Consider the following 14,572-nt stretch of genomic DNA (forward strand, 5'->3'; position numbering starts at 1 on the left):
CAGGCAGAGCTATTAATACTCCTGCTGAGTTTCCCCTGCAGCATTTTCACTCACAGCACAGAACCCCCCTTTGCTTCTCGTTTTCTCTCCTCCTTTCTCGCTCTGTCTCTTTTTCTGCCTCTCCTTTCTCTTCCTGCGCTCCCTCCAAAGAAGCAGCAGCAGCAGCAGCAGCAGAGAGGAGCAGCTCCGGCTTTGAAGGCCCTCACCCCCTCCGCCTCCTTCCTCTCCTCCCCTCCTCTCGACTCCCTCCTTCCTCCTCTCTCACCCCTCCTCCCTCGCTCCCTGTCAGAATCCATTTATTGCTGTGTGCGGTCAGTGGGTGGCTATGTATATGTAGTGTTAACCTCTCGCGCTCGCTTGCCTGCCTTCCTTCAATCTCTCGACCCTCTCCCACTCGCTCACTTGCACACACGCACTCACACACGTTCACACACACACACACACACACAGACACACATTTACACACACACTCACACATACACACGCAGACTTTGATCCCTGGCCTGTCCGGTCCTTTTAACTTCCACAGCCCTGTAGTGTTAACCTCTCCTCCCTTCCCCCCCCCCCCCCCTTCTCCCCGACTCCATCGCTCTCCTTCCCTTTTCACACACTGCCTCTCTTCAGTTTGATCTGCCTCCCCTCACCTTCCCTCTTCCCTCTCTTTCTCCCTCTCTGGGCTGCTGGCGAAGTTATGGCTTGTCAGTCTGCTCCGGGGCATTTCTAAAAAAAAATTTAACCCCTGCACCCTTGCCTTGCCGCTCTCTCGCCTGTTTCTCTCAAGATGTCAAGTTGAATCTAATTAAAATCTTTTAGGTTGGAGGAAGGGTTTAACCCGTGCTCCCTCACCCTCACCCTCCCTCTGTCTCTGTCTCACTCAATTTCCTCTCTCCCTCTCTCTGTCCCTCAGCCTCTGACGTGGATGATGAGCCAGAGCCTACAGAACCAGACTACACGCTTAGACCAGGCCTAAAAATTGACGATATTGGTGAGTCATGCACACACTCACTCAAACTTATACACACATGAAGTTGAGTAAGTATGAAGCACAATCATCCGGCCTGTCTGGATTTATAACGGCAGACATGGACTCATGTTTGTCAGTCAGATCGTATCAGCCTCAAATTATGGAATTCATATGATTCACCCTATTCAAGCTGACATATTGGCGTTAAATGATGATTACCCTGTTTTTTTCGTATTTTCAGCAAATCCCATAAACAGACTTAGAGCAACAGTGTGTCAGTCCGTCTCTCAATCTGTCCGTGGCGCTCAGCCACAAGCCCTGTTTCTGCTGGAGATGTTCATCTTTAAAAACAGGGCACAAAATCCTGTTTTATTAAAAAAAAAAGACTCACTCATTTTCTTAAACAGTCGCAAAATTTAGGTTTTAGCAAAAGTTATTAAAACGGGAGTAACTGGTAGATTTGTTGGGGACTATTTTCAGCGGCGGATTAATACACATTTGGTTTTCTAGCGACTTACTGCGGCATCAGGGTGGTGTATGTTGGACTCAAACTGAGCTGAAGCTTCATTGTAATAAGGGAACATGTCACTTTCAGCAGCTGTATCTTATTTATGTTTTGTAGAAAGTTAATACTCCTTAGAGGGATGAATTTATTGTTGAAAAAATAAAGAATAATAGTGCTGATCCTTCATAATAATGGTAGTTAAACAAATTAATTTGAAATATTCTTTGTGTAGTATTGATAACTGAAAATTATATATATATATTAAGGGACACTGGCCCGAAAAATAAAGATAGTATATTTACATCTTTAACCAAATATCAGTACTTACAGCATGAACACCTGTACCTGCCCTTACTTTGATTAATGAGCATTTTGGCATATTTTTAGGAGACCATTTTAAATCCCCAAACGCTTCCTGTCAGGTCGCGCTCAGCCCTGACTAGCTCCACCAATCAGATAGTTAGGACAGCCTGTATCTATGTCACAGGGTCAGCAGTAATGTGTGTCACAAAGTCAAATGTGCATTTGTAATATTAAGTATCATAATAACACAACATTTGTTTCAGTTATCATTACCTGACATGCTTAGGCCTCCATAGTCAATATGTGGAACGTCACTTTCTGTACCCCTATGATCACCTTTGGGGGCACCCCACCTATAAAGAGGTGTCTCCTGCCTTACCGTTTACCTTCTGAGAGGGGCTCGAGTTATATGGTCGTAATTGACAGAAGATTTTGTTTTTACCTCTTGCTGTCCGAGTTGTCAGGAATAAACGAAGATCACCACCAAAGATTTCCACAGTCTGAGCCTCTTCATATCAACACGGCACAGACAACAGTAGAGTCCACAGGTTGCATCTAGGCCGACAGGCAAAACCCAGGGCAGCAAAAACTCCCCTAAAGCACTTGTCACTGCCCTGTGACTGTGAGCACATGTTAAAATAAACTAACAGCCTCTGTCATTTGTATTTTGACAGCTGGACAAAAGAGGGCACTGACTGGAGAGATTGTGCTACTATGAGGCTTTAAAAATAGGGTTGACAAAATCTGAAAATGCCCCCCAGCTCCAGTGGGGATTACACACGTCATTTCATGGGATTTGTTGACAATAACACAAATATAAAATATCACTATCCTTATGATTTAAATACTGACAACATATTGAACACTAGTGTATGATGACAGAGTGACCAGTTCAGTGACCGTGCAGCATCAGAAGCGTCCAGCTAAAGTTAAATGTGCCATGTTTAGAAGAGACCTTCAGTGCAGCTAACTTCACAGCACCAGCTGGCTTGGCAAGCTGCTGATCACTGCTAAACAACTACATGCATATTCATTTCACACTTGTGGTTTTCACCCGGATATGCACAGAACACCAAGTTTCATGTCTTTAAAAAAAAAAAAAAATCATTCAGATTTCCTGCAGTTAACTTAGTGCTCCCACGTCGCCCTTATGTTGCTCTCGTCAGGGTTACACAACTGATGAAATCATGGGTGTCATGCTAAATCTGTTAGCACTGGAACTGTGTAAAATTTGGCAGCTAGTGAAGGGAGAGGCTGCACAGTTAATCCATAAGTGACAACCTTTAGGATAACCTCTTAGATGATCATGTGGCTGCAGCACAATAACGTGTACAGCTAGCCTGGCCAAGCTGCCACCCATTACACAACCACACATGTGAGTATCAATCACCATCCTGTCTTGCTCTCACACTCTTCTCCAAGGTAGCCTGTAAAATATGGCGCTGCTGTTGTTAATCTGTGCTCACATGCGTGCCTCTGCGTAATAAATCAGTCTGCTCTCGTAACTGTCGTAAGAAAGCTCATCAGTGGCTGCGGCGAATGGCTGCGTGTCACACGAGTTTGTGGAGATACCTCTCCCTCACCTCTTTTTCCTCCCTCCATCATCCTTTCATTTCCTTTTTCTCCCTCACTCCATCTCCTTCCTCCACGCCCTCCTCATCCTCCCACTCTTTAATTCCCATCCTCCATTTTTCCTCCCAGAGCACAAGTAGGAATGCAGTGGAGGGGAAAGCCACCAAAACTCAGTTTATTCACCTTTTGATGTGTGAAATTGAGTTTTCCCTCCTTTAACATATTTTTCTCCCAGCACGATATTAATCTCAGGATTATAGTGTGCATTAATGCTATCACAGTGATGTAAGCTGTATTAAAATAGAGGGTTTTATTCCAAAATTATATTTGTTGTTTGTTTTTTACCTTTCCGCAAGCGCAGATTGGCGCCCATACTTTTGTTTGCCACTACACTGCAATAGATATACATTCTCATCACATATTGCCACCACTTGTGCACCTTCCTTCCTTTTCTGCAAATAACACACAGTAAATGCAAAAGGTGCTCATTCTAGTCGTAGAAAATGTTCAGTTTTATTCAAGATCACACAGTGCGTACTTAATTACAAGTCACAGAGAAGAATATACAGAAAAGAAAAGGTTATTTCAACAAAAGACTAACTGTATTGGATGTACTTGAAGAGATAAGGAATGTGAGCCACATGAAAATATTGTTAATATTAAGTGAACGGCTGACACAATAGCGGAGCACAAATTACCCCAGCTCCTGTGGGTCATTTTCACCTGTAGTGCTGTGTTGCCAATTAAATTAATAGGATAACTCAAGTGGTGCAAGAGGAAGTGAGGAAATCAGCAGGGAGCTGTGAAATGAACTGAAAACAAAGAAGCAGTAGAGTTTCCTATTCCCCTCCCTCGTTCTCGGTCCTCCAGACTGCCGATTAGACTCATCACATCATAGTTTTAATTACTGTTATTCAAAGTTCACGTCAGCACATTCACACAAACACGAGGCGACGCGCAAACTGCTCGGTTCAAATCTGCCTGATTACCGCGTCTGAAAATGTTTAACTAAGCTGAATGTTGCAGGCTCATATTGTAAACCACCCCGTCTCTCTCCCCTTCACTGCTCACAGTTTATTTCCTGGGCGCTGCCCCTTTCAATCAGTGTCTACAGCCCAACAGTGGTTCCCTCCTGAATACGGCCTCTAGTATTAGATTTCATTTAGATCTCATTTACAACACAGATGGAATGGCGCTAGCAGCTCCCCGTGCAGCCATGTGATTACTGATGGCTTTCAGTGGGAGGATACTCATTTACCAACCCTGTTGGCTCAGGTTACTGCATCTGACGATCAGCTCCGGCCATTAGTGAAGAAAATCAGAAGCTCTTTCTTTAATGGGGTTTATTGTAGCAATTAGCACTCCTTTAAGTGACGGTGTGCTTGGGTTACTTTGCCAGCAACATCAGGTTGAGTATCAGTAGGCAGGACACGGCACAAACTGAATGTCGTCTCCATTTGTATAACATATTTTGTACAAAGAAGTTGTCTCATATGTTTGAGTTTTAGTAAAAAATATCCCATACAAAGGTCTGGGAATCAAGTATGTAGTAAAATGTCGACGTGTATCCCCACTGCATTCAGGTGAAATTGACCTTTTGCTAAGCCCCACCCCTTTGCAATGGTCCATCAAGCTGTCGGAGTAAGCATGGAGCCCACACTGTAACTAACTGCTCTCCCTGATGAAATATTATCATATTTTTGGAGAAATGAAAGAGTGATTGCAGAGAGAAGCAGACAGAGGGGTCTACAGTCTGTGTTTGAAGGATATATCCAGGATGTCAAACTGACTCAGCAGCAACAACAGGTTAAAAAGACAAAGATAGTTAGAAGCTAAAGCCCAACTATAGGCTACAGATCACAGTGTAAAAGTGAACCACCACATCACTGCTGATCACCACACAAGACAATGAATATAAAGGGAAACTTTGCTGATATTGAACCAGCTGTGTGGCATCGCAGTGTGTGCAGATGAACCGTGTTTGGCTTCGCTCCCGTGCCACTGCCAGCACCTGGACCTTTACCACTCGATGGGCAGGGATCTCTGGGGAGAGTCAAACAACGTTCATCTGCACACAATATGATGACACACAGCTGGTTTAGTATCAGCAAAGTTTCCCTGCTTCCTTTCAGACAACCATTTATGCTCGTATTCACACCTACGGCCAATTTAGAGTCACCAATTTAACTGAAGTGCATGTCTTTGTGGGAGGAAGACATAGAACCTGGAGAAAACCCACGGTGACACGAGGAGAACGTGCAGACTCCCCCAAGGGCTTCCCCACCCCAGGTTCAATGCTAATCACTGCACCACCGTACCACCATGTAAACTGATATTTAAAACATATAAGAGTATCTTATGCCTCCTCACCTCCTCTCTCCTACCATAACCTGGAAACTGATCATCCTCCGCCATCATGGAGGATCTTCAAACCCCTCAAATGCACAGTGATATCACTTATCCATACATAAACTACAGGATTTCAAAGGAATATTTACAACAACAGCAATAAATTGGGAGACATACAGGTAAATTAACAAATTAAGTGATTTATTAACTTAACAGCAATCAAAACAAGTTACACAAATTGATGGGAGAAATCTGTAGTTTCAGCTGTGTAGGGAGTGGATGAGTGCAAAAGTGCAGTCTGAGAAAAAGGAAACAATAAACAGAAAACAAAGAGTTATAGTAAATTAAAAGTAAAAGGAAACCCTGCACGGAAACCAGCACTAACAAAAATTAACTTTAACTTACCATAACTATAACCACCAACAAATTGTGCTCTTTAAAGAAATACACTGTTCCCGCTCCCCTTGGTCTCCCACAAGGCCACTCTGCGCTGCTTTTAACTGAGCACCCCCTGGCACTTTTAGAAACAAATTTAAAGTTGATTGGAAAACTGGGAGAGGAGACAAAACGAAGACCAGGAAGTGGGGAACAGAACAAAAACACAGCAACATTAAGAGCACTGACTGGGCTCTAGACCAGGCCCTAAATGAATAAAGGTCTCTTGTATATATAAGACTTTTCTAGGCCTGTGAGAGATCTATAAAAGATAATGTAAGGTTTTGAAATTCTTAAATAAGAGGTCGGTTTGACAGGTGATACAGCTGTATACACTGAACCAAGGATTTCTCACTTGGCAGCTTCAGCTCCTCTATCCTGGCTTCTTTTCCTCGCCTCCTCCGCTCGCATCTCCCGTGGGCGGGACTAAGACGCGAGGAAAGAAATGCAAGCGAGGGAAGCGAGAAGACACATTAACATGATGAAATTGCAGTTTCGAGCTTCCTGTTCCACTTTCAAACCACCAGCAGGAGGAATCAGCTGCTAATTAATACCAGGTGTGCCTGCCGATTGCTCAGGTACATCAATTAGACTAGTGATGTCACAGCCTTAAATTGCATCTGAGATTTAAAATAAGCACCCGATGCTCTCAGCAACCTGCAATCAACTTAAGCTCCCTAGAGGCTTTTAAACCACAGTGAAAGGAAGGTTATGATCTGCTGGTGGAAAATGCTTCTTCTTTTGTTCTCTACCTGATGCTTATGAGGACACGACTGCACAATGCACAATATTTCACAATATAAAAATGTGACAGTGTGCATCATGGGGCGAAAATCAAATGGACTGTATAACTAACTCAACAGTTTCACTTCCCAAATGGTGCTTATTTTTGTTGTTTACATGCAGTCTAACGCCAGAGGGTGCAGTTAAATTACATGTATGGACACCGTGACACTGTCAGATGCCAGCAGATGTTCACATTCACTTTTTAAAAAGTACGTGGTTGCTTAGAAACGTAAAATTAGTTCATTTTTTAAATTTATTTTTATGAAGACCTTTTCAAACTTTACAACATAAACATTCTACAAGGGCCCCTTTGTATTTCTTGTTGGGATGTTTGTTAATGCAGAGGCTGACAGGAAGTAAACAGGGGCCAAAGAGAGTAGCAACAAAAAGGTCTATAGGCAACCGCTGTTTTTCGGACCAAGTTTAGTCACTGGCACGCCACTCATTTTACGTGTTAAAGTCAATTTAACAGCCACAAAGAGGAAAACTCAGCCTCTAAAAATAGTTATGTACTCTCATCTGTGGGTCTTTGTGGAGCTTCATTAAGTTTTGAGTTGAAAATCATGGGTATTAACCAGTCAGAGAGGGTCTAATAAAAGATGCCATTGTGTCAATTATGTCTCCAAAGTCCCTGAACTACACGGAGGTGCGATACTGCTGTTATAACCCTTTAATGAGGACATTCTGAACAGAGCACACCACAAATTATAACTTCTATGATTACCATGGAGATGAGTCAACACCTCTCTGACAACTACAATTAAAGATAATTATTTTCATAAAGCGTGCATTACAAGACTCATGAGTTGCGTGACAATGTAGAGTGGATTCAGCTTTTCAGAACAATACGTAAAACACAGTGTTTTGGGGTTTTAAATGGTCATATTTGACATGTTGTTTTAAATGTGTCATTAGCTTGTTTGCCCAATAATACATACACGCATAATGTATTGTGTCATATACATTTTTACATTTTAGCTCAGTAAAAACACACACTCTCTCACACACACAGACTCTTATAAACACAATCAGAGACTAAGATATCTCCTTGAACTTGTCAACATGACATTGAAATTCATAGACGCCTCTAGGTGTCTAAGTTTCCTAATTATCAGGCGGATGTTGCCTGCGTTTCTGCTCCAAAATGTGGCACACACACACACACTTTCATTTGTAACACACAGTCCTCTTGTGTGAGCTGACGTTTGGTGCGGGAGCATGTCAGAAGCTCATGATGCACGTCACATGTCTTCTGCACAAGTATGCCAAAAACATGCCAATAATTATGTGTTTATCTGTGACAGACAGTGAGTGAGAGACAGTGTGTGCGTGCGTCTGTGTGTGTGTGCGTGTGTGTAGATGTGTAATGAGGCGATTAGTGGAGTCACACGTTAGAACCAGTTTTGCGAGATGCTCCACAGTCTGCTGTTTGTGTCTTCAAAACCACACTGCTCTGTCAGTCAGTGCCGGAGTAACAGCGTCCCGACCCCTCGGCTCCATGCTCGGTTACAGAGCGGTCAAAGCATTTAACCTGAGCTCCGCTGCTGCATAGACCTCATTAGGTTGGCCAGCAGAGCATACCAGAAGAGGCCATCTCTAAAACCAGGTGTCAGCTAGTCATTACTCTGCTGTCTGACCCACAGAGCAGCTGGAAACATTCTGGAGCGTAGATACGGCGCTGCGTGGAAACACTGAGAATATCCCCACTTCACTGCGATGCCATTGGAGCGTTAACACAATAGCTCCTAATCAGCATCAGCCGTCCCGTGTACAGACAGAAAATTGTGCTTCTGTCTGGTCTCCAGTCTCATTAATCAAGTGACTACAGAGGGTGTGTCTGGCCGCACGTGTGTCTCATAAGTGTAGGCGTGAAGCCAACTGTCTGGTGTTTTTGTACACGGGCTAGACATCAACACTCAGTGTGGAGCTCGCAACAAAAGGCCGCAAACTATTTTTAGGGCATCACCAGGTGTACATGGAGGGGGATTGGGGCAGGGGGGGTTACAGTATATACAGTGCGCCCTTGTGTTAAAGTATGCATGTGTGTGAGTGGGAATTATTAGAACAATGAGAGCTGTCTGGTAACAGCTGCAGCAGTCTGCCATGGCACTGCTGTCGTGTTGTCTTTGGAACAGACTGAACATTTTTCCTTTTTTAATAACACATGCTCATTAAGAAACAAGTGGATCCACTGATATTTAAAGGGACAGTTCACACCAAAATCCAAAATACATATTTTTCCTTTTACCTGTAGTGCCATTTATCAGTTTAGATTGTTTTGGTGTGAGTTGCTGAGTGTTGGAGATACCGGCCGTAGAGATGTCTGCCTTCTCTCAAATATAATGGAACTAGATGGCACTAGAATTGTGGTGCTCAAAGCACCGAAAACATACATTTGTTAAACTAAAAAGCAGTGTCTCTTTTAGGAAATCATGACCCAGTTATTCAAGAGAATCCACTGTTCACTTGTTGTGAGCAGCTTCATGTAGGAACTATTGTAATTCTACAGAACTACACTCATCACCGTGCAGAAGGGAGTGTGCATCATACTGCTAGCTCACCTTGCACCACTGAGCTAGCTAACGTTACAGCTCGGCCAAGGAGGACGCCATTGATGTTTACATCTCTTGTCCATGAGTAGATGCCGTGATACTATTGGTGGATGCACTTAGGTAGAAAGAAAATAGGTCCTACATGAAACTGGGTCATGATTTCTGTAAAGAGACATTGCTGTTGAGTTTTTCAAGTGTATGTTTTTGATGCTTTGAGCACCACAAGCCGAGGGCCATCTAGCTCCATTATATTTAAGAGAAGGCAGACATCTCTACGGCTGATATCTCCAACACTCTGCAACTCACACCAAAACAATATAGACTGATAAATAGCACTACAGGGAAGACACAATACGCATTTTTGATTTCAAGGTGAACTGTCCCTTTGAAACGTATTAGAGTAGAGTCGTCTACAGCCTTTAAAAACCGAGTCATCTACAGCCGTCTTTATTCTATATGAAAATGTTCTACTGTATATTGGCCTCTATCCATTCTAGCATACCCAAAAAGTTCTGTCAAGCCAGGTGCACCTAAAGAGGCTAAAAAAAATGTACCCCAAATAGCACCTGGGTGGACACCATCCCTTTATTTCTATTGCACTCCTAGTTACATTGTGCATGTGTCACACCCCATAGCTCACCTGGGGTCCCAGCTTTCATTTAATAGATTGAAAGACACCAGGAAAAGGTATCAGCAGCTAATTGATACCAGGTGTGCCAGCTGATTGCTCAGGTGCATCAGTAAAGCTGACGATGTCACAGCTCTAAACTGCTTCTGAGATTGAGAGTCAACACCCAAAGCTCTCAACAATCTGCAATCGACTTCAGCTCCCTAGAGGCTTTTAAACCAAGGTTTCAAAGAAGGTTTATATCTGCTGGTGACAAATGCCTCCTCTCTTTTATTCTCTTCATGATGCTTATCAGTGATGTCAAAGTATATGACCTGGAACAACATTTAACAATGCAAAAATGTGACAATATGCATCATGTGGTGTAAAGAATGGAGTGTTGCAGGGTGACTGGGAGTGTGTCTCTTTATTAGAACAATAACTCTGATAACAGCTGCAGCAGTCTGCCATGGCACTGCTGTTGTGTTGTCTTTTCAGTGGACTTATAACATTTTAGTAGGAGTGTGACTTTGTGCTGTAAACAGCCTTTTTTTTTCATTATAAAAAACAAATGTTTTAGTCAAAGCTGTGCTGTGTAAGCAGATTATAGCTCAATTAGAAGCACAGATAAACTTATCTCTTTTTTCCTTGTTTTCCTTTCAAGTTTATCAAGTGCAGAAAAAGCCTCCGCTAGCATTGTAATGAGACGATATAAAGACATCACTCTCTCTCATTCTCTCCCCCCTTTCCTTTCTCTCTCTCTGTTCTTCCAGATGAATTTAACCCCTTTGTTCCCAAGCTGGAGAAGAGCGTCAGCGGAAGCAGCCCATCCAGGGATCGCCTTCTCCTCACCGTGACGATGCTCCTTCTGGCCGCTCTCTTCATCTCCTAGCAACGGCCATCCCATCAGCGTCACCATGCCAACTAGCCTTGGGAGGGTGTACAGTATCAGCGGGTGGGAGAGTTGAGGAGGGGGAGAGGGGGGGTCAGGAGGAGAGAGAGGAGAGTTGCAACACCACAAATAGAGCAGAAGGCAAGAGGAGCAAGAAATGAGAGTTTTCAAGCATCACAGTGTGTGTGTGCGTGCGTGCGTGTGGGCGTGTGTGTTTGTACAGCTGTGTGTTTGAGTGGAGTGTGGTTTTGGTGGAGTTGAAAGACCTTCAGGCACTCGGTGACACAGACTGAACCGTGTGTTCCATTAAAGTCAGCCTGTGCATACAGATGCAGGTGTGTGAGCGTGTGTCTGTGTGTGTGTGTGTATGTGTGTGTCTGAACAAGCCACAGGTTGAGCTTGTTGAATCATGCACACCACACAAAGCATTTATACAACAGGAGAGGCGGGGCTGAAGTCCAAGTAAAAGAAAAAAAAAAAATAGAAGACGAAAAAGCATCAAATCCACCCACCCAATTGAAAACCATTTGAAGACTTTCCCCTGGATCTGATTGGCTGAAACACTTCCTTAGGGCTAGTTGCCATAGTTTCTTGCAACAAGAATTAAACTGAACTCAAATGAACTGAATCAGATAGATTTCATCAGAACTGAACTGAAATTGCCTTTTTTTTGTTGTTGTTGTTATTGTTGTTGATGATGATCTTGATGCTGGGAACTTGTCCCAGTCCACGGACGGGGGGCTAAAGGAACCAGCTGACAAACTGCGCAGGTCCTGTGTAGGAGACTAGTCAAAGTAGCTGATAGTTCATAAACGCACCCTGGGACTCCAGACGCCAGTGTTTTAGTTGTCATATCCACCATCTGCTGTGTCATCCTGTGTTCACCATCAGTCTCCAGCACTAATGAAGGCAACAGGGCTGGACGGGGTCGGGAGGGGAATTCAAAGCATTTAAACGATGAATCATTCACTTAAAGAAAAGAAAACGGGGATTTACTGTAGATGTGCCATTGACACAGAAACCGCAAGGGTTTGTTGATGTTATTAGTTGCCGTGTTACTTTTCTGTCCTGTCTTTGAAGTACTCGGTTAGTCCTGTGTCATCTCCGAGGTTAACGAAGCACACGATGGCTATGGAGCAGCCATGGATACACTCAGCAATACAGCCCTCCTCTCAGCTGACTGCAGGCCGTCTGGAGGAGAGCAAGAGGAGGAAGCGCGAAGGACAGTCACTCACCCATGCATCTACGCCCAGGCCCAGTCCCGGACAATAAGAAACTCTCCACTGATCAGTGTTGGTGCAGCAGCCTGCTCCACCAATCTCATCTCTGTAAACCCATCCGTCAGATGCCACATGTAAACGTTTTCTGTTGCTGTGTGAGTGTTCGGTGCGTGCTTGAAAGAGACAAACATATGTGTGAGTGTGCCACGTGTGTGTGTGTGTGTGTGTGTGTGTGTGTGTGTGTGTGTGTGTGTGAGAGTGAGAGAGAGTATTTTAAATGGTACTAACAGCCTGAAAATACATCCACATACTGTACATCTTATAAGTATGAAAATGCAAAATAAAAAAAAAAAAAATCAAAACACAAACTAAAGCAACAAGTAATACATACAAACCAAGTGCTTTGGTGGGGAGGTGCGGCAATTCAAAATTCAAACAACTGTACCAGTTGGTTGCTTCAGAATAGCGTTTCCATAGCAACTAGCACCTTATTCACCATGGTTACCCCACCCTGCCAACGATGGACTCTAGTAGGGCATGGCTTATAGTAGCTGATAACAATGATGAAGGTGAAAATGATTATAATGATAATGAAGGTGACGATGATGGACTGCAAGCCGACAGCTGGCCGAACCGGGTCACGCAGTGGCTCACCCACCGGCACGTGAGGCGTTCAAGTACTCGTGTAAATGTCAAACGGACAACAGAATGGAATAACAAACTGTCTTGAAATTTGCCAAGGTGAAATGTGATGTAAGCATTTTTACAAACTTGAAGCTCAGTTTCCTTGTGGTTGTTTTTATTATGTTTTTTATTGTTTTGTTGAGTTTGCTGTGGTGTATTTTTGGTTATCTTGAGGGGGAAGACGGGGGTTTAAAAGCTGGAGAATTGGGTGGGTTGAGCCATACGTAAACTTGGGCTGCACTCTGTGAGTCTCTTACTTTAAAGTTAACTTAGTATGATTTCAAGAAAGATAAATATATAGACAAATCATATATAGTAGCTGTGGTTCCCATCTGTTTTGGCTCGTGACCCCCTTAAAGGACACTTCACCACTTACATACAGTGGGATGAGTTAACTTGTCACAGGGAATATTATTCGAACAGTTGTAAAATGCCTTCAGTTCTGGAGGGAATAAAACCCTGATGATATCACTAGGGTTAATTTGGATTGGAGTCAGTGACCAGTTCAACAAAGTGATGATCATACTCTAGCTTTGTTCAACTTGCGCGAAACCTCTGTAGATGGCGTGTGGGAGTGAGCTTGCGTTAAACACGTTTGTTGCAATATGCTCCGAAGCACCAGGGGATGCACAAACAGGATCTTCTGGAAATAAGCAAGAAGTCAAAGAGGAAGAACGTTACTTGAAAACTAGGCTGCCTGGCAACTGTATTACACACTGTAGTCCCGCCAAACAACACATTTGTGTGCTGTCGCTTCCCTCGAAAGTCAAAATTGTCATACGGCTTTGTTTCACTCTGGGTCGCCACTCTTTCCATGACCGCCATGTCTCATATTCTTCCACACACTGCGGCAAAAAGCCTCTTCTTTCCTTTATGGTGGCTATTTCTTTCCAATAAGCCAAGGCCATTTGACTGTCCTTGTAATCTCTCAATGAAGAGTCATAGAGATGTCTGTAGAGACAAATCTGCCCGACTAGTCTGCCCTATTGAAATGAAAAGTTAAGCCTGTGCAAGGGGCGTTAAGTCTAAAAAACTCAGAGGTTCACCATCAAGTGCTGCAACAACTTTATCCAGTAATTCCCAGTGTAAGCTGGAAACTAGTGTTGCGTCCTTGTAGGGGGTCTGGTCCACCACGTTGGGAGCCACTGATATATAGGATTTTATTCTAAATTCAGGTATTTTTTACACCATTGTGTGCTCGTAGTTTGAGAACAATGTGGCTTTTTTCCAAAGTATGTCAGTTTGCTAGATTATTTTCTCAAAACTTTGGACAGCAAAAGCCCATGTTTTTAAATTTATAGAAATGTAAAGGCGCTCTTGTCACCTCAACAAGGAACATGTAGTTATGATACAGTCTGCAAAGCAGCCCAGGTGTATTTATGGCTCTTGGTGGGAGGGCGATGTAGGAAGGGTTTTGGGTTCTAGTGTGGAGTGGGAGGGTTGAAGAGCTGTGCGAGAGGGTAAATCACTCTTCAAGAAGTTGCACTTAAGAACTTAGACACGAGAGCAAGAAAGTGTGTGTGTGTGTGTGTGTGTGTGTGTGTGTGTGTGTGTGTGTGTGTGCGCGTGCAAGTGTGTGTGTGTGTCAGGGAGAGTAAGAATCAAAGCTCATTTCTGTTAATCACTTCATGTCCGCGTGTAGGAGCTTTGGGATGAGACGCTGTCTGTCTTTGTGTGTGATGGTGTCAGTATGTGTGTGTGAG

General features: G+C 43.5%; 1 protein-coding gene across 1 annotated transcript in view; it reads left to right on the forward strand.

The window, feature by feature from the left end:
• The window catches only part of efna3b (ephrin-A3b), a 78,733-nt gene extending 65,264 nt beyond the window's left edge, over positions 1 to 13,469 (forward strand). Inside the window, exons 5-6 of the mRNA XM_049583372.1 lie at positions 908 to 985; positions 10,847 to 13,469. Coding sequence (XP_049439329.1) covers positions 908 to 985; positions 10,847 to 10,965 — 197 coding nt within the window. The 3' untranslated portion in view covers positions 10,966 to 13,469. The remainder of the gene's footprint in view (positions 1 to 907; positions 986 to 10,846) is intronic.
• Positions 13,470 to 14,572: the final 1,103 nt, after the last annotated feature.

Source organism: Epinephelus fuscoguttatus, linkage group LG8, assembly GCF_011397635.1.
Source record: "Epinephelus fuscoguttatus linkage group LG8, E.fuscoguttatus.final_Chr_v1".
In the NCBI taxonomy this organism is placed as follows: domain Eukaryota; kingdom Metazoa; phylum Chordata; class Actinopteri; order Perciformes; family Serranidae; genus Epinephelus; species Epinephelus fuscoguttatus.